At 43.8% G+C, this 21,357-nt stretch overlaps 1 protein-coding gene across 6 annotated transcripts in view; it reads right to left on the bottom strand.

The window, feature by feature from the left end:
- Positions 1–21,357, bottom strand: part of MDGA2 (MAM domain containing glycosylphosphatidylinositol anchor 2) — a 664,067-nt gene that overhangs the window by 43,938 nt on the left and 598,772 nt on the right. For all 6 annotated transcript variants that reach the window (XM_073350233.1, XM_073350236.1, XM_073350237.1 and 3 more), the window contains one exon: positions 2,122–2,299. In XM_073350233.1, coding sequence (XP_073206334.1) covers positions 2,122–2,299 — 178 coding nt within the window. The remainder of the gene's footprint in view (positions 1–2,121; positions 2,300–21,357) is intronic.

Below are 21,357 nucleotides of genomic sequence, written 5' to 3'. Positions count from 1 at the left end.
CACATGGGCATATTGTCCTTTCATTATGATATTTACAGAGGGAAAGGGAAACAAACAGGAAAAGAGAATTCAATTCATTAAACAAATATTCACAAAAAAACTAAGGTTTTTGTGCAGGTCTAAGAGTCAAACGTTAGCAATATTTGGAGATTTCCAAAAAACAAAGGCTATAGCAATCCAAAACCCAACTAGATTCATGTGGGCAGTCTTCTGTGTCCACGTGGCAGCTGCAGGTCACTGTGGGAAGACGCTTGCACTTGCCCTGAACTAGAGCTCGTCAGAATTTTGTAGTTGAAACATTTTGTGAGTAAAAGAAGCTGTTTTCGTCAAAACCGAAATGTTTAAAAAAGTGTCAAGTTTGACAACATGTTGCTTAGAAAAAGTTCCAAAATGAAATGCTTTGACATTTTCTGAAAGGAATGGAGGACTTGTGGCACCTTAGAGACTAACCAATTTATCCCATGAGGTGAGCTGTAGCTCATGAAAGCTCATGCTCAAATAAATTTGTTTGTCTCTAAGGTGCCACAAGTATTCCTTTTCTTTTTGCGGACACAGACTAACCCGGCTGCTCCGCTGAAATCTGAAGGGAATGTTTACACTTTGTTTTGAAACAACTTTTTGCAATGAACTTCATTGTTTTTCTATAAAAAAAAAGTTTTAAAAGGTTGAAAATGGAACAAAGTATCTAGATTTTACCTAAACGAAATGTTTCAATCTACTCAGAATGTTTTCTTCTGAATTGTGTTTCATGAGAAATTTCAATTTGGGGGGGGGGGCGGGAGCTTTGTTCCACTTTGGAATGGGGAAAAAAATGGAGATTGTGGAATTTCCAGGGAAATCGAAAATGCTATAGCGGCCCAGCTCTACGCAGAGCAGCACCCTTCCTGCAGGCACAAGGCTCTGCCTGTGACCATCTAATTGCTGTATCGAGGCCTTAGACATAATTCTACCTATTTGTTCAATTTCATAGTGTCATAGAAATGTAGGACTGGATAGGACCTTGAGAAGTCATTGTCCAGCCCCCTGTGCTGAGGCAGGACTAAGGAAACCCAGGCCATCCCTGTCAGATATTTGTCCAATCTGTTCTTAAAATCTTCTAATGATGGGGATTCCACAACCTCCTTTGGAAGCCTGTTCCAGAGCTTAATTATCCTTATAGTTGGAAAGCTTTTCCTAATATCCAACCTAAATTTCCCTGGATGCAGATTTAGCTCATCAGTACTTGTCCTACCCTCCGTGGACATGGAGAACAACTGATCACGATCCTCTTTATCGCAATCTTTAAAATATTCAACGACTTATCAGCTTCTCCCCAGTCTTCTTCTCTCAAGACTAAACATGGCCAGCTTTTTGTTTGTTTGTTCGTTTAAGCTTTTCCTCATAGGTCAGGTTTTCCAAATCTTTTATAATTTTTGTTGCTCTCCTTTGGATTCTCTCTAATTTGATCACATCTTTCCCAAAGTGTGGCACCTAGGATTGGTTACAATACTTCAGCTGAGACCTCACCAGTGCCAAATAGAGCAGGACAATTACCTCCTGTCTTACCTACAACACTCCTGTTAATACACCCCAGGATGATATTACTTTTTCACAACTGCATCACATTGACGACTCATATTCAATTTGTGATCCATGATAACCCCAGATCCTTTTTAAGCAGTACTACTGCCTAGTTCACCATTTTGTATTTGTTCATTTGATTTTTTTTCTTCCTATGTGTAGTACTTTGCATGTGTCTTTATTGATCTTCACCTTGTTTATTTCAGACCAATTCACCAATTTGTCAAGGTTGTTCTGAATTCTAATCCTGTCCTTCTAAATGCTAGCAACCCCTCCCTGGTTAGTGACATCTGCAAATTTTAAAAGTGTCTTCTGCATTCCACTATCCAAGGTATTAATGAAAATATTGAACAGTACTGGACCCAGAACGGACCCCTGCAAGACCTAACTAGATATAATCCATCAGTTTGGCATCGGACCATTGATAATTACTCTTTGAGCATGATTATACAGCTTACAGTGACAGGAACTAAATTTTGCTCTTAACTGCACATTACCAGTTACATTAAACTGTGTGACCCATATTCCAGTATGTCTCCTGTTACCATAACGTCTCCTTACCACTATATTTGATGACACGAATGGTTGAATCTCCCTCCCCAAATCTGGTGATGGGAGTTAGGCGGACTTCATAGGCCTCTGGCTTGATCAGCTCAGTCAGGTTGTATGTAATTAACTCTCCTTTCTGAATGTTTCCGTTTACCGTGATCTCCTGTTCCCACCAACGCTGTTGTCCAGCCTGAAATCAGAAGAATCATGGAAAGATTGGAGCTTTTGGCACAAACTGCCACCCTTTCATTCTGGAAATGGAGCACAGTGGTCTGCAGAAGCTTCATTTGCTTGATTAGCTCTAGATAAGAACACAAAATCTTTCCTATGCCACCTAACACATAAAAGACCCATTTTTTATAACTAATGGATCTTTTAATTGAGGTTGCAGAGATAATGGACCTTTGCAATCTGCAGGCAAATAAGTTACTTCCATTCTCTCCACCTACCTTTCCTATGCATCAAACTCCTCATTGCATTCTGTGTTGTACCACATCTGCTCCTATCAAATATCACATAACTACAGATCTTTCAGAGTACCATGAAAGCAACCACGCATTTTCAGTTTTTCCATCTTAAAAATTTTCTAATACATCAGGGAAAGAGGCCTAATGCAAGGCACTAAGGACCAGAGTTTTAAAAGAAATTAGTTGCCTAAAACTGCAGATAGGCGTGTAGATGCTTTTGAAAATCCCGCTAGCACCTCTTTGCATCGTTAGGCACCTAGATACCTTTGAAATTCCGGCCTTAAGTTCTAGATTTAACTGAGAGAAGCAGGTTAAAGAATGTTTAAAATGTGCCCTCTTTTAAAAATCTCCTGTTCAGCTGATGCGCTCAAAGGTCCCAAATTTGTGGGCACTTATAGTCCTTGACGTCCATTCACAGTGTGGCTGTATCCTGAAAACAGACTACATATGAAGATACCTTTCTGCCTGGTAGACATTCTCCCAATGTGTATTTCGAATCACACCAGCTGACTGCAGTGACAAAAGTAAGTTCCTTTGCCTAGAACTGCTTGGAAATTTTCTATGAAACTCAGTTTTGTTGGAAAGTGCCAATTTGATAGAGTGAAATGTTCTGCCGAATCTATTACAGACGTGACAAAACACAGGCAAGTTTTCCTGCCTTGCTCTCAGCTTCAGGGCATGGAGTGGAACAGAACTGGGTGCTCTGCCTTCTCACTTCCCCCTAATCTCCAGGGGATGGGCAATGCCTCTCTGACTCCTGGAGCTGGAGGGGTGGTATGGAGTTAGAGCACCTGAAGACAGCTGGAAAGCTGAAAATTTCAGTTTCTGGTCTCCTGAAATGGAGTTTTCCTGAAACTCCTTTCTGTGAACATTTTGCCTTTTTAATGCTTTGTCCCTGCTTCAGGATGAAACTTTTATTCAAAAACATGAACATTTTTGAGGAAAGGGATTCCTGCTTTTAGGCCAGCTCTCCTTACTCCTTTTCTGCCTGCAGAGCTCTCAGCCATGGCAGAGTGAGCGGAGTTCCATTCCTCCTCGTCAAGAGCATTGCTCCTTCAGGCCCAGTCAGGTGCCCCTCTGCATCCCCATTCACGGCAATGATGTTGCCCATGTGTCACCTGGGGCAGAACTGAAGATAATGAGAAGGTTCAGGAGTAACAGAGCACAGTATGGCTCCCAGGGCTTTACCACTTTGTCGATGAGTAAGAAGGGAATTACCCAGCTTGACTCTCAGAGTGAGTTTGCAGAGTTGGCAGCTAGAAGAAAATGTCTTTTAGTTGTACAATGAGCACATGTGACATGGAAAAAATTGAGAGACAATTACATGACCCTACAATGTCACACTTCACAGTAGAATTACACCATAAGTCAACAGGAGTTGAGGACACTCAGCACTGCATGGGAACAGACTCCACAATTATTAACAGCCCCAGTCACCTCAGAAAGGTGGATGAACTGAAAAGAACAATGAAACATCAATATGAAGCAAATAAGGAGGAGTTGTATATATTTACACTTCATAGAGTGTACAGGAGTTACAACATCTAAATCAATAAACTTTGTCATTTTCAATGCACTTGTCCAAGAGACGAAAAATCTAAATAGAGAGAAAGTTTAATAAATACTGAATGCCACATTAGTTCATTCATGCTTTAAGTGGTTTATTAATGACCAGAAACACTCAAAGTGTACTCATGTTGGGTAGCAAAGTTATTGGATATTTCAATATTACCTGAAGAGACACTGGCTTATTACAGGCATTCTCTCCAGGCTATCAAGAACAAATCATTAAATATTTACTATCCATCCCAAAGGAACTCTGCAGGTACTATGCTGTTATAATGAGATGTTCTACTCAACTGATTCTGCTTGGCAGGTGCACTGATGTCATTAATTATTACAAACTTGTGATTATAGAACTTCATGTTTATTAAAAACAACACCCCCCCTCTTTTTCCAGATTTTTAATTCAAAGCTGTTAGAAAAGGGTATACTGAAATAGTTGGGGAAATAAGCTGCTAAAGCATCACATTTGATTCCAGCAAATGATGTGAAAAGCAAAATTAAAACATTGACAGGAAGGTTTATATCTGCATCTACGGAAAAGAAAACAAGACTGGTCTATTATTAAACATACAACACAAGCCCACCTCAGATAAAAATAAGGTTGACGAACCAACAGAAAGTAAGAAAATTCGAAAGGAAGGATGGGGAGCCATTAGCTTTTTCTGCCTCCATTGAAGACTGTGGGGGCAGAGCATTAGATTCCGAGGGAACTGAGTTAGGCCAATGCTGAGCACTTTGGAAAAATCTCATGCGAAGGTTCTGACCCTGCTCATGTTTAGGCTTCAGTGGGACTGCTCCCGAGTTAAGGTATGCACGTGTGAAATGTTGGGGGGAGGGGAGGAATAAAAACAATGGTGGTCAATTAAGAAAAAGATGGAAGGAGAGAGAGACTGAAAGGTTTAAAACAAAGTATACATAAGAGGAGCAGTATTTTCTATTAACGGTTGAAGTTCTGCTGTTTATTACAAATGCAGTGTGTACAGTATATGGCACTCTACTTGTTAAAATACGTCCTCTTACGACAATGCTCTCCACTGAAAAGGTAGCTTTGCAATGGGAGCTCCTGCGGGAGAAAGATTATTGATGTCGTAGCAGTGTCCAGAAGCCCATTAACACACGATCTGTTCATTCGTGGGGGTCTGTCATTAGAAACCAGCAGCTAAGGCAGAGTACAGCAGCAAAAGCAGCAATTTCATAGTAGCTTATGACAAATGACTACCACAAGAAAGGCTGGTTTTAAACTGCAGCCGTGAAGAGACGTAGTCTAATTAGTCCTTTCCTGTGCCTGGATCAGACAGGGAAAAAGGGTATTTCACTCTCAAAATTGATTATATATTCCAGTAAGGGCAAACTGAAATTAACGTTATACGGAAAGGTCTTTAACGTTATACGGAAAGGTCTTTCTCTGCATGTCTTGTTGCTCTTGTGTAACTTACTTAAACAAAATGCGGCAATGCAGCTCTTTGTTTGTAATTAGTCTGAGGGTATGTCATCACTACGAGATCAGGTCGAATTTATAGAAGTCAGTTTTTTAGAAATCGTTTTTATATATTCGAGTGTGTGTGTCCCGACACAAAATGCTCTAAGTGCATTAAGTGCATTAACTTGGCAGAGTGCTTCCACAGTACCGAGGCTAGCGTCAACTTCCAGAGCATTGCACTGTGGGTAGCTATCCCACAGTTCCCGCAGTCTCCGCCGCCCATTGGAATTCTGGATTGAGATCCCAATGCCTGATGGGGCTAAAACATTGTCGCGGGTGGTTCTGGGTACATGTCGTCAGGCCCTCCCTCTGTGAAAGCAACGGCAGACAATTGTTTCGCGCCTTTTTTCCTGAGTTACCTGTGCAGACGCCATACCACGGCAAGCATGGAGCCCGCTCAGCTCACTGTCACCGTATATCTCCTGGGTGCTGGCAGACATGGTACTGCATTGCTACACAGCAGCAGCAACCCATTGCCTTGTGGCAGCAGACAGTGCAATAGGCCTGAAAACCATCCTCATCGTGTCTGAGGTGCTCCTGGCCGCCTCGGTAATGTCGGTCAGGAGCGCCTGGGCAGACATGGGTGCAGGGACTAAATTAGGAGTGACTCGACCAGGTCATTCTCTTTAGTCCTGCAGGCAGTCCTATTGTACCATCTTATGGTGAGCAGGCAGGAGATGAGGATGGCTAGCAGTCCTACTGCACCGTCTGCTGCCATAGATGCCAAAGATGTAAAAGATAGACGGAGTGGATCAAAACAAGAAATAGACCAGATTTGTTTTGTATTCATTTGCTCCCCCCCCCCCCCGAAATCAATGGCTGACAATCGTTTTCGTGAGGTCTGTCAGGGGCACCTTGAAAACTTTAATGGAGATTCAGTCCCGCCTGAAATACCAGAGGGAGGGAGAGCTTAGTGGGTTGAGCATTGGCCTGCTAAACCCAGGGGTTTGAGTTCAATCCTTGAGGGGGCCATTCTGTGTTGTTTTTGTTTCTCCTTGATGTAAAGCCTCCCCCTTTGTTGATTTTAATTCGCTGTAAGCCAACCCTGTAAGCCATGTCGTCAGTCGCCCCTCCCTCTGTCAGAGCAACGGCAGACAATCGTTCCACACCTTTTTTCAGTGCAGACGCCATACCACAGCAAGCATGGAGCCCGCTCAGATCACTTCGGCAATTAGGAGCACATTAAACACCACGCACATTATCCAACAGTATATGCAGCACCAGAATCTGGCAAAGCGATACCGGGCGAGTAGACGACGTCAGCGCGGTGACGTGAGTGATGAGGACATGGACACAGACTTCTCTGAAAGCACGGGCCCTGGCAATGCGGGCATCATGGCGCTAATGGGGCAGGTTCATGCGGTGGAACGCCGATTCTGGGCCCGGGAAACAAGCACAGACTGGTGGGACCACATAGTGTTGCAGGTCTGGGATAATTCCCAGTGGTTGCGAAACTTTCGCATGCATAAGGGCACTTTCATGGAACTTTGTGACTTTCTTTCCCCTGCCCTAACGTGCATGAATACCAAGATGAGAGGAGCCCTCACAGTTGAGAAGTGAGTGGCAATAGCCCTGTGGAAGCTTGCAATGCCAGACAGCTACCGGTCAGTCGGGAATCAATTTGGCGTGGGCAAATCTACTGTGGGGGCTGCTGTGATGCAAGTAGCCAACGTAATCAAAGATCTGCTGATATCAAGGGTAGTGACCCTGGAAAATGTGCAGGTCATAGTGGATGGCTTTGCTGCAATGGGATTCCCTAACTGTGGGGCCATAGACGGAACCCATATCCTTATCTTGGCACCGGAGCACCAAGCCGGCGAATACATAAACCACAAAAGGGGTACTTTTCAACAGTGCTGCAAGCACTGGTGGATCACAAGGGACGTTTCACCAACATCATCGTGGGATGGCCGGGAAAGGTACATGACGCTCGCATCTTCAGGAACTCTGGTCTGTTTCAAAAGCTGCAGGAAGGGACTTCATTCCCAGACCAGAAAATAACCGTTGGGGATCTTGAAATGCCTGTATGTATCCTTGGGGACCCAGCCTACGCCTTAATGCCATGGCTCATGAAGCCGTACACAGGCAGCCTGGACAGTAGTCAGGAGCTGTTCAACTACAGGCTGAGCAAGTGCAGAATGGTGGTAGAATGTGCATTTGGACGTTTAAAGGCGCGCTGGCGCAGTTTACTGACTCGCTTAGACCTCAGCGAAACCAATATTCCCACTGTTATTACTGCTTGCTGTGTGCTCCACAATATCTGTGAGAGTAAGGGGGAGACATTTATGGCAGGGTGGGAGGTTGAGGCAAATCACCTGGCCGCTGGTTATGCGCAGGCAGACAGCAGGGCGGCTAGAAGAGCAAAGGAGGGCGCGGTACGCATCAGAGAAGCTTTGAAAACCAGTTTCATGACTGGCCAGGCTATGGTGTGAAAGTTCTGTTTGTTTCTCCTTGATGAAACCCCCCGCACCTTGGTTCACTCTACTTCCCTGAAAGCTAACCACCCTCCCCTCCTCCCTTCGATCACCGCTTGCAGAGGCAATAAAGTCATTGTTGCTTCACATTCATGCATTCTTTATTAATTCATCGCACAAATAGGGGGATAACTGCCAAGGTAGCCCGGGAGGGGCGGTGGAGGAGAGAAGCACCAGAAGGGGTGGCGGAGAAGGGAAGGACACAGCCACACACCACTTTAAAAGTTTAAAACTTTAAAACTTATTGAATGCCAGCCTTCTGTTGCTTGGGCAATCCTCTTGGGTGGAGTGGCTGGGTGGCCAGAGGCCCCCCCACTGCATTCTTGGGTGTCTGGATGAGGAGGCTATGGAACTTGGGGAGGAGAACGGTTGGTTACACAGGGGCTGTAGCGGCGGTCTGTGCTCCAGCTGCCTTTCCTGCAGCTCAACCAGATGTAAGCAGAGTCAGGATGAGCTCCACCCTGACATCTGGTGGTGAGGTGTGGCAAGTTGTGGAAAAAAACTTCAGGGGCCGATCTCATTTGCATAGGCACACCCACCCCGCCTAGAATGAGGCCATAGCTGCCCAAATGGTCACTTTGGCTGCTGTGGGATCCCCAGTGTCTCTGTTATTGGGGCAGGAAGAATAAACTGTTTTTACCCTGATTATGGGAATCAAGGACAGTGGAACTGCACTTGACCTTTTGTTATGATGGAGGGACTCGCCATCAACTAAGTAGCACTCGCTAGGCAAGGGACATGGGTTCCAAAACGCTGTGAATTGAGAGAGGCTGGGGACAGGTATTAATACTTGGTGGCATGGGCCCCTTGGTGAGGGCCTTACATGCGAATTGTGCTTCCTCCTCTCTGCACTGTGGAATATCAGAGCTAATTTTGATTCCATTAGGAGTCAAGTTACAGGCTGCTGAGCTGAATTCACTTTGGGCAAATGGTGCACCAGCACTGAGGCTCCCCTACTACAAGCTGAAATCAGAAAAGAGCTGAACTTCCTAAGAGCTGAAATCACTGAGTGTTCTGTTAAGTAGTGGGGGAGCCTGAAGATATATGGTGGAGCAGTTTGCGGAACGATGAGCAGAGCAGCTGGTGGAGCAGGACGGTTTGTTGGATGCCTGGAGCAGCTCATGGGGGCAGTTGGCAGAGCGGAGCCCCATGGAGAGGTGGGGCCATCAGCTTTGGACCACGTAAGGTACCCCTTACTCCCCCCCCCCATTTCCACCCAGGTTGGGAGGTAAAACTCTGCAGATAAACTTTTGAACTCTGGGGCTGCCCTGACCAGGGACAGAGACTTTTGGGTTGTGGGACTTCGGGTGATTTTGGGTTGCTGGACTCAAGAACTAAAGGGAAAGGACATGCCCCAATTTGCTTGGGGTGGGTTTTTTGCTCATGGGTTGTGTTAGGAATCCTGTTCGTGGTGTTTCCCCAACATAACGCCACATTGTTTCTCTCTGTTATTAAAAGGCTTTTTGCTACACTCAGACTATGGGCTTGCGAGAGGGGAAGTATTGCCTCCTGGAGGCGCCCAGCGGGGGTGGTATATATTTGTTCCAGGTCACTGGGTTGGGGCTCGAGCCGGTTTTGCATTGTGTTATTGGAATGGAACCCGTAGATACTGAATCCGGCCCTTGTTGCTGCCAACCCTGGCAGGCAGAAGGGTTACACATATGCTGGAGCATATTAGTTTGATCCTCCAGCAGCCTCAGCATTGAATCCTGCCTCCTCTCATCATGATGCCGCCACCTTTCAGCTTCAGCCCTCTCTTCAGCCCACCACTTATTCTCCTCAGCCTGCTACCTCTCCTCCCGGTCATTTTGTGCTTTCCTGCACTCTGACATTGTCTGCCTCCACACATTCGTCTGTGCTCTGTCAGTGTGGGAGGACAGCATGAGCTCAGAGAACATTTCATTGCGAGTGCTTTTTTTTCACCTTCTAATCTTCATTAGCCTCTGGAAAGGAGAAGATCCTGTGATCCTTGAAACACATGCAGCTGGTGGAGAAAAAAAAGGGGACAGTGGTATTTAAAAAGACACATTTTATAGGACAATGGGTACACTCTTTCATGGTAAACCTTGCTGTTAACATTACATACATAGCACATGTGCTTTCATTCCAAGGTCGCATTTTGCCTCCCCCCACGTGGCTAGTCCCTCACCCCTCCTCACTCCCCATAGCTAACAGTGGGGAACATGTCTGTTCAGCCACAGGCAAACAGCCCAGCAGGAACGGGCACCTCTGAATGTCCCCTTAAGAAAAGCACCCTATTTCAACCAGGTGATCATGAATGATATCACTCTCCTGAGGATAACACAGAGAGATAAAGAACGGATGTTGTTTGAACGCCAGCAAACATATACTGCAATGCTTTGTTCTGCAATGATTCCCGAGTACGTGCTACTGGCCTGGAGTGGTAAAGTGTCCTACCATGGTGGACAGAATAAGGCTGCCCTCCCTAGAAACCTTTTGAAAAGGCTTTGGGAGTACATCCAGGAGAGCCGTGAATGCCAGGGCAAATTAATCATTAAACATGCTTGCTTTTAAGCCATGTATACTATTTTAAAAGGTACACTCACCAGAGGTCCCTTCTCCGCTTGGCGGGTCCGGGAGGCAGCCTTGGGTGGGTTCGGATGGTACTGGCTCCAAGTCCAGAGTGAGAAACAGTTCCTGGCTGTCGGAAAACTGGTTTCTCCACTTGCTTGTTGTGAGCTATCTTCCTCGTCCCCAAAACCTGCTTCCGTGTTGCCTCCATCTCCATTGAAGGAGTCAAATAACATGCCTGGGGTAGTGGTGACTGAACCCCCTAAAATGGACATGGAGCTCATCATAGAAGCGGCATGTTTGGGGCTCTGACCCGGAATGGCCATTTGCCTCTCTGGTTTTCTGGTATGCTTGCCTCAGCTCCTTAAGTTTCACGCAGCACTGCTTCAGGTCCCTGTTACGGCCTCAGTCCTTCATGCCCTGGGAGATTTTGACAAATGTTTTGGCATTTCAAAAACTGGAACGGAGCTCTGATAGCACGGATTCCTCTCCCCATACAGCGATCAGATCCCGTACCTCCCGTTCGGTCCATGCTGGAGCTCTTTTGCGATTCTGGGACTCCACCATGATCACCTCTGCTGATGAGCTCTGCACTCACCTGCAGCTTGCAACACTGGCCAAACTGGAAATTGAAATTCAAAAGTTCGCGGGCCTTTTCCTGTCTATCTGGCCAGTGCATCTGAGTTGAGAGTGCTGTCCAGAGCGGTCACAATGGAACACTCTGGGATAGCTCCCAGAGGCCAATACCATCTAATTGCATCCACAGTACTCCAAATTTGACCCGGCAAGGTCGATTTCAGCGCTAATCCCCTTGTCGGGGGTGGAGTAAGGAAATAGATTTTAAGAGCCCTTTAAGTTGAAAAAAAAGGCTTCATCGTGTGGACGGGTGCAGGGTTAAATTAATTTAACACTGCTAAATTCGACCTCAACTCCTAGTGTAGACCTGGGCTTAGTAGGCTGCTGCTGCATGAACACCACCACACAGAACTTTGCAGAAAAGACCAAGTTGTCTTGAATTGCAGGGAATTGATCTGAATCAGTCTCTACCTGCTGGGAAGGGACCGAACACATGCACGGTCATAAAACTGTCGACTTTATGACTGTCAGAGTCGTAGAAAAGGAGGAAAATGAGTGGGATTTAGGGCTAGAAAGGAAATTACAGATGGGACAAGTGCAAACTGTAGTTCATCAAATTGGACAGTTCTACAAATTTGTCATTGTTTCTGTTTATACTGTCGATTCAAAGCTTACCATAAAAACATTTGAGTGCACACAGAATAGCCATTCTTCCTGTTGTAAGGTATTTCAAATATCACTCTGATACAGGAGAAAATTACACGTCTGCTCTCCTTGATGTCTTACTTCTAGGCTAGCTAAGGGCTACAAAGGCATGCAAATCTTTGACTAGAGGGAGGCATGGGGAACAATTGTTTAATTGTTTAATTCAATTTTAATGTAAGTTCAATTTAATTCAATATAGCAGAGCAAGGTATAGCATGATCCAATGGCTGGAAGTTGAAGATAGACAAATTCAGACTGCAAATAAGGTAAATTTTTGACAATGAGGGTGGTTAACCATTGGGATAATTTACCAAGGGTCTTGGTGGTTTCTCCATCATTGACAATTTTTAAATCAAGATTGGATGTTTTTCTAAAAGATCTGCTGTTGGAATTATTTGGAGGAAGTTCTCTGGCCTGTGTTATACAGGTGGTCAGACTAGCTCATCACAGTGATCTCTTCTGGCCTTGAAATCTATTAATCTAATTTTAAGCTTGTCAGCGGTCCCACTGACAAGTGCTGAATGAGGGCTATTTGCTCAGCAGCTTATAGGTTCAAGCCTTATACAGAAAGTGGTATTAACCTTCCACATTCATGAGCATGGAAATAACCAACCTTCAAAGACCTGATATTAATAAAATGTCAACTAAGTACCAATGGGCCTATGTGTTTGAGCAATGTCTAGTATCCTGGGTCTTGGGTCAAGAATGGGATTCCTAGGCCACCACAATAAGTAAATAACAATTGTTAATAATTATAACCATATGACAAAATATGTGACATTGTCTCGTATCTTTAAAAAGACCATATGAGAGACGTCTGCTAGATGTCCGCTCTCCTGGTGTTAATAATTACATCACTGATAAGAGCTAATGAAATGAACTATGAAAGCCAAGGCACTCGTTGCATAACAGACCCTCAGTCTCTTATTTCTCTCCACAGTTTGGATACCCACGAACATAAATATAGCACGAATATCAGACATATTCAAATTTTGCCGAATGTGTTATTTTGCTATCACACAGCTTACAAAGGAAACATTTGCATTCATCAGCATTTATGCCACTCGGAGAATTGTTCCTTCTATCATTTGTATTGTTCATGTTTTTATGCCACGTTTCTATTCACAGCTCAAACAAACCCTTAATTCAAATGTAGTGACTGATCCAGGCTAAATGTGACTAGGGCAATACAGTGGATAAACTGCACATCACTTGTATGCCATGGTGAGTGGGAGAGGCAAGAAAGCAGCACATACCCCTGTAAGAACTCAACACCAATTACATTTGCAGCTAAATTCCGACCTACATGAAATGCTCATAACATAGGTGATTTAGTAGTGTGGGAAAATAAAGTGGAAACAAACACAAAGGACATGGGGACATTCAATATTCCCTGAATAATGCATAATACACTGTGTACCTTCACAATCTGTCAGGAAACTTTACATAATAATGAATAAACCTTGTCTCAAGTAGATGGTGCTGTCCTTGAAGGCTAAGCAACAAGAGTGCTGCAGAGAAGATGTTAAAGGTAATTATAACAAGATTTAGGGCTACATTTTCAAAGCAGTGCATGGGGAATTCAACCCTATGACTCTTAGTCATCAAAATGGGAATCTCATGGACAGATGCACTGAGAGCTCTTACAGAGTTTAGCTCAGCATTACTGATGTTGGTACCCTGCATTCAAATCAGAACTAGCGTTCTAACTTCTAACCAAGTTTTAAGCAAACCTTTCAGAGACCAAATAAAACGGTTAGACTGTACGTTCTTTGACATGGGGGCCTTGTTTTTTGTTATATGTGTATACAATGTCTATCACAATGGGGTCCCAATCCTTCAGTAGTATACATAGTAATAAAAACTACTGCTGGCATGTTTCAATTCTTCACATTCTTTCAGCCTCAAGTTTTGGGGATTCTTTATTTTGATCACCTTATATAGATCACCAGTTCTATCATACTGCACATTTATTCCTGAGACTATCACTGACTGCAATCCTTGTCAGTCACTCACTTTGTTCCACCAAGGCTGTCTTAGGCCTACTAGCCATTTCACTTGCCTTCAGCCAGGTAGAATCATACCACTGTAGGGCTGGAAGGGACCTCAAGAAGTCCTCTAGTCCATCCCCCTGTGCTGAGGCAGTACCAAGTAAACAGAGACCATCCCTGACAGATTTTTTTCTAGCCTGTTCTTAAAAATTTCCATTGCAAGGATTCGGCAGTCTCCCTTGATAACTTATTTCAGTGCTTAACTATCCTTATAGTGAGAACTTGTCTCTAACGTCTTACCTACTTTGCTTCTGATTAAGCTGATTACTTCTTGTCCTTTCTTTAGTAGGCATAGAGAATAATTGATCACCACCCTCTTTACAACAGCCATTAAGATTTTTGAAGACAATGATCAGGTCCCCCTTCAGTGAATAAGGCAAGGGCTCCTACTAACCAAGATTCATTACAGGTCCTATATATGACAGAACTGGCAGTCATGTATGTTAAGATGGATACCGAGTACCCCATAAATCGGAATGCAGATCATGATCCAATGACTATATTTTTTTGACTTTAACTTGCACTTGACGAGGCAGTAGAGTTAATATGATTCAGAAAGAGGAGAACACAGAACTCGCTTGCCTGCACATACTCATCTATTTACAAATTGAGATGTAAGATCTAGATTCATTTTATTTGGCCTGGACAGTGCTTTTATAAAACGGAGCAAAGGTAATATATTGGAAGAGAAGCAGCTCTGTAGACCTATTTACAGGTATGAGAAGTGTAAAAGGCGATTGTCACAATTCAGGTCAACTGCACCTGTATTTTCACCTCCATGGTACAGCAAGGGCACCCCCTCTCGGCTGCCATCTCCTCAGCTGTCTCCTGAGTGGAGATATGCATCTCTCTCTATTTCTCTCTCCCTCCCTGACTGGGCTATTCCCAGGCTCCACTGATCCCCGTCGGCACTGTGAAGTCCCCAGCAAAATAAAACTGTCTAAGCAGGCCTGCTTTACTTTTTTTTGTACATTGGTAGCCTTACCGGGCTCACAAAAATGGTGTTTAGTCACAATTTTGAATATTTGTAATACCATCACTATGTTGCTAGATGCATGAACCAATGATTGCTGGGTTTCCAGCATATATGGGTTTTGCTATTAGTTTTCTGTTTCTTACAGCCATTTATTGAAGCTAACAACTTTCTAGAGTTGGGAGAATTTTAATACACTTAATTTTGGTGGTGGGGAGCAGGGGGAATACTTTGAATAATTCTTGTCTTGATAAGCTAGTAATTTGGGGTAAAATTTTTAAATAGCCTAAGCCACTTAGGAACCTAATTTCAATGGGAATTCTGGAAATTAAGCAGTGGCATAAACACATTATCCACTAAGTCCAGAAATATCTTCTTCAGAGATATGTAATAAGTAATAATTATTCAGCTGCCTGTAAAATTCTGTCAGTGTCAAGAGTGGAAATAGGCCTGTTAATTAACAATACAAGCCTTGATGTGGACAGCTGGTTAGCCATGCTAGACAATGCTAGATATCCACACTGCCACATTCATTCAAGGAAGGCAAACATCTGAAATCCAGAATGAAAACCAATAACATATTTTAATGGCAAATATGAAAAGCAAATGTATTGTAAAGAGTGTCATATACTGCGTCTACTATGCTTTGACAATTAGTTCAGCTACAGTAGTAAACATAACTGATTCCCGGCACTTGGATCCCTTTGCATGCATGAAGCTCTGCTTATGGGACATATCAGCTAGTAATTACATCAACCAGCCATTTGTTTTAATGCAAGAATATATCATAGAAAAGATAAAAATCCCTCTAAACTCTGAGGGGAATATAGGGGGATGGATCAGCATTGATCTTCTAGAATAAAATTGTCAGAAGTGCCTAAATGCCATTTTCAAAAGGCCCATAGGAGCCCAAGTGGCTTCTGAAAAAGGTGTTAATGCTCCTCAATCAGTTAGGCACTTCTGAAAATTTTATCCTAGGCTTGGGGCTTGACTTTCAATTGCATTTGGGCCCATAGCGGACTTAAATGGTTCTGAAAGCTCTGTCCATAGTTACATACTCATCAGCCAGGTAGGTTAACTCATTTTCAAAGCACAGAGCAGACACAGTATATAGCCCCTGTGTCATATATTTACGTTAGTGTCAATTAAGTTTCATATAGGTGCAAGAGTCTATCCACGCCGAGCTCATGGCAGGATCTGGTGAAAGGGGGAGGGGGAGGAGGACCGATTAATCTAATGTTTCTGAAACACAACAGAAGTTGGGTTCCAACTGTTTTTTGGATAAAAGTTTTAGAAGGAGGAGGCTCCTTATTTCATCCAGATCAGTTTGCCCAACCTACATCCAGCTGAAATTCACTAAAGGAGCTCTGTTTATGGCCTAAACTGCAAGAAGAGCAGCTCTAACAGCTTACGAACACAAGCAGAGCTTTGAGAAGAAGTGGAATCACCCTACGGGCATTTATTAATTATGATTATCCTGTATCTAACATTTAATTATCTTTACATAGCATCCCAAAGTATACACCATTCCAAAGCAAGGCAACTTGATACTGACATCTTTTTGCAGTTATCTTTTAATGTTTAGAAATTTTAGTTCACTGGTGTCAAGAAAAAAGGGTAGAACAGCTTCCTGATGTCAGCGAAAATGTAGTGTAAACACCTGGCATCCCTTTATTATGACGTGCTGAAAATACCTTCTCCCTGTTGTTCAGGACAAGATATTAGCAGTTTGTTCTTTGACTGTTTGCTAAGAAATATACTGGCACTCCGCCCTCTAAAAGGTTTTAACCAATAGTGGGGTATTTTTGACAAATTAATCCCACGGGACATTTAAATATTGATTATATCACATGCACGGTTATGTTTATATAAACTAAATGCTTCCTTCATCCAGCGTTCTTGGCCTATTGATTGCACCCACAAATTGTCTGCATTGACTTAGATAAATCAGGCAAACATATCTTTAGTTAATGAGGGCTAATATAAATGAATGAATTGCATCATTCCCATAAGTAGCTGCGGCAGCATTTAGTGATTTAGTTCAAATCAATACATTAATAAATAATAAATAAATAATAGTAGTCATAAATCATAAAATAATAAATAGATATGTAGCAATCCCATTCCTTTTCCTTAATCAAACAAAAAATGTGAATGAGTTCTTCCTTGCTAAATACTAAGTTATACACATGCCCTAAAGGGAATGGCCTTCCATACCCTATGCATCTAATCTGATTTACAGTTAGCAGGCTGTTACATTTCATTAACAATCTTGCTCAATATTATCTATCATTGTGTCTCCCTTTCAACATGAAGCTCTCCAAGTTAACATGAGGCTATTATACTGCCCTATTACATTTCAAAACATAGGGAAGAAAAACCCAAATGCACAAATACAGAACGGGGGATAGCTGGCTTGGCAGAAGCACTGCTCAAGAGGATCCGGGAGTTGTGGTGAATCAAAACCTCAACACAAGTCAGCAACGCGATGCTGTTGCAAAAGGTGCAAAGGCAATTTTAGGTGGCATTAACAGAGGCATAGCGTGGAAGCCCCGGGAGGTGATGGTACCACTCTACGCAACATTGGTCAGGCCTCAGCTGGAGGACTGTATCCAGTTTTGGTCACCACTGTATAGGAAGTCTGTAGAGAAACAGGACAGGATCCAGAGGCGAGCGACAAAGATCATCAAAGGCCGGGCTTAAATTCTCATAGGTCATTTCCTGGAACCCACCTCACACACCTGTTTTCCAAGGGAGGCACCAGGGCTTCAGCCCAGCAGGAGGCGTGACAGGGCTTGGGGCTTCAGTCCCATAGGGAGCATGCTGGGGCTTAAGGCTTCACTTGCAAGGCCCCGTGGACCCCTAAAATTGGCTTGTGGCCCCATAGAGGGCCACAGACCTCCAGTTGAGAACCGCAACACTATCAGGCTGTTAGCCTGGATTTGAGGGATGTGTTCCCCAGAATGTGATCAAGCCAATTGCAACCATATTATGTGCCTTCAGCCATCATGAATTAATAAAATAGAATGCCACGCAGTTAAGGGTTAATTGGAAAGCAGGCTTTTAGATTCAAGGTCAAAATCTAGCTGGCAGAATCAGAATGGGAGGAGGGGAGAGAAAAGTAAGTAACTGAGACTGAGAAAAGATGAGTGGATGGAAACCTTGCGTCTCAATGCCTCTGACAGTAGAAGTTTATTGAAAGTTAGGAAAAGTGATGATCCAGTAGGATCATTATGACTTGTGTGTCTTGTAGAAGTTAGTTATAAAAAGGACTAGCTACAGAATGTACTTTGGAGCAGTCCTCTGAAGCCAGCTTGAGAGATGTTTTTCCTGACACCTTTTCTCCCCAGCAGGTGAACAACTGGCCACTGCAAACCTGCTGTTAATTACGCAATACCGTTCCAGAGTTTTGGAAAATATCTGGGATGTTCTAAACCTATTGCTTCTGTCTGTGGGCGCTTCTATCTAATAAACTGCAGTGTTAGATAGAGCAAGCTTACTTGAATTCATCTTTTATCAGACAGAATCGCTGTGTTCCCATTGATTTATTCCTGACACCACCAAGAGTGAAACAGCTAAGTTGCCCCTGCTATGGGTTCTGAAAACCCTGGGTAACAAGGCTGGAGTCAAGGTCTGAAAATATTTACCAAAGTTCTGCTCTGGCCAGCTTCGGCTCAATATAAGCCCTGATCAAAGGGATGGAATGCAAAGGCAGAAGGAATTGATTATGTTTAGTTTGGAAAAGAGGAGATTAAGGGGGGACATAGTAGCAGTCTTCAAATAGTTGAAAGGTTGCCATAAAAATGATGGAGAAAAGTTGTTTTATCTTGGCACAGAGGGCAGGAAAGAAGCAATGGGTTCAAACTGGTGAAGAGATGCGGTGAGCAGGGTGGCTGGCGGAGAGGCGTGGCAAGCGGCCAGCAGGGCAGCTGGCAGAGAGGGCCAGAGCAGAGCCCTGCAGAGAGTCGTGGCAATCTGCTCTTGGGGCAACGAGCAAGTGCCTGATCAGCGCAGCATGTAAGGTGCCTCCTTACACACACACACCCCTTACCCCCTGGGAGGTGAACTCTACGGATGAACCTCTGAACTCTGGGGCTGCACTGGCTAAGGACAGCAACTGTGATTGGGGTGCAGAGAAAGGACGGGCATGTGAAAGGGACTTTTGGGTTACTGGACTTAAAACCCTGAAGGGAAAAGGATACTGCCCAACCTACTTGGGGGTGGGTCTTTTCCTCATGGTTTGTGTTTATGAATCCTAGTTGTGGTGTTTTCCCAAATTAATGCTGTGTTACGTCCCTCCTTTTATTAAAAGTTTTTGCTACATTCAGACTCTGTGCTTGCGAGAGGTGAAATATTGCCTCTTATTGGCACCCAGGGTGTGGTGTGTAATTGTCCCAGGTCACTGGGTGGGAGCTCAAGCTGGATTTGTGTTGTAATGTTGAAAGGGAACCCCTAGATACTGAACCTGGGCCTTGTTGCTGCTGGCTCCACCTGGCAGAAGGGTGACATTTTTAGATTAAATCTCAGGAAAAACTTCCCATCTGTAAGAACAGTAGGACAATGGAACAAACTTCCTAGGGAAGCCATGGAAGCTCCTTCACAGGAGGTTTTCAAAAAGAAGCTGGTTTAAACACAACAAATCCCGCATCTTGGCAGGGGGTTAGACTAGGTGACCCTTGTGGTCCCTTCTAACCCTATGGTTCCAAAATAATCCACAGTGATGAATTTCTGTAATGTGGATGAAAAGAACTAAACCAAAGCTGCTCTGAATCTTTTGCCATGGTCCCTAGTTTTTTTGCTGTTGTCTTAGTTTCCACTTTACGTGATGTGATATAGCCATTTATGACATTTCGATTTTATCACATTTTCCAAGCAGTCACTGGAACTGTCACTCAGCTCTGGTTTAGATGTTTAATTTGGTCTTTGGTCCCAGTTCATTTCGCAAGAGTAGTGATTCAGCCTTTGTGCATCAAGAAAATTCAGTCCAAAGGGCCAAATTCAGCTCTGGTGTAAGCAACCTCAATTCCACTGAAGTTGCCGTAGTTGTGCCCATTTGTGCAAAGACTAAATCCTGAGCCAATTCTCACGAGTGGATTTTGACATAGGTGTATTACAAACACTGAACATATTTGGCTAGAGGATGATTTTGGGGGTGTAAGGAAGAGAGGCATCTGGGCTGTACAGTGTCCTTCTGCCTATCCAGCCAGTACTGACTAGCCAGTATCTATCCACGCTAGAATCCACATGCCTTCTTCTGCTCCGACCCATAGATGCTTTGCAGAAGGGTATCAGTAGCAGACGCACATGGAAATGACAGCTGTTATGCAGAATTCCCCCACACGACACCGAATAGCCGCTATGCGGAGCTCTGCTTTGCACAGAGGAGATGAATGTGATTAGATGGTGGATCAATCGGAGTAAGGCAGATATCCACCCAATGCGGCATGGTCCCATTGAGCACTGTCACCACCAATAGGTAGTACATTATTGTAAATCACTGCGACAACTCTTCTTCCCTTGCTTAATGACAGGTTTCAGAGTAGCAGCCGTGTTAGTCTGTATTCGCAAAAAGAAAAGGAGGACTTGTGGCACCTTAGAGACTAACCAATTTATTTGAGCATGAGCTTTCGTGAGCTACAGCTCACTTCATCGGATGCATACCGTGGAAAATACAGAAGATGTTTTTATACACACGGACAATGAAAAAATGGGTGTTTATCACTACAAAAGGTTTTCTCTCCCCCCACCCCACTCTCGTGCTAGTAATAGCTTATCTAAAGTGATCACTCTCCTTACAATGTGTATGATAATCAAGTTGGGCCATTTCCAGCACAAATCCAGGTTTTCTCCCCCCTCCCCCACAAAACGCACTCTCCTGTTGGTAATAGCTTATCTAAAGTGATCACTCTCCTTACAATAAGAACAGGAGTACTTGTGGCACCTTAGAGACTAACCAATTTATTAGAGCATAAGCTTTCGTGAGCTACAGCTCACTTCCTCAGATGCATATCGTGGAAACTGCAGCAGGCTTTATATATACACAGAGAATATGAAACAATACCTATTCCCACCCCACTGGCACCAGCAGGAGAGTGAATTTGTGTGGGGGGGTGGAGGGTGAGAAAACCTGGATTTGTGCTGGAAATCACTTTAGATAAGCTATTACCAGCAGGACAGTGGGGTGGGAATAGGTATTGTTTCATATTCTCTGTGTATATATAAAGCCTGCTGCAGTTTCCACGATATGCATCTGAGGAAGTGAGCTGTAGCTCACGAAAGCTTATGCTCTAATAAATTGGTTAGTCTCTAAGGTGCCACAAGTCCTCCTTTTCTTTTTGCGAATACAGACTAACACGGCTGTTACTCTGAAACCTCTCCTTACAATGTGTATGATAATCAAGGTGGGCCATCTCCTCGAGAGTGA

Source organism: Lepidochelys kempii, chromosome 6, assembly GCF_965140265.1.
Source record: "Lepidochelys kempii isolate rLepKem1 chromosome 6, rLepKem1.hap2, whole genome shotgun sequence".
Classification (NCBI taxonomy): domain Eukaryota; kingdom Metazoa; phylum Chordata; order Testudines; family Cheloniidae; genus Lepidochelys; species Lepidochelys kempii.
The sequence above is the reverse complement of the archived record's forward strand: the minus strand, read 5'-3'. Positions and strand labels throughout refer to the sequence as shown.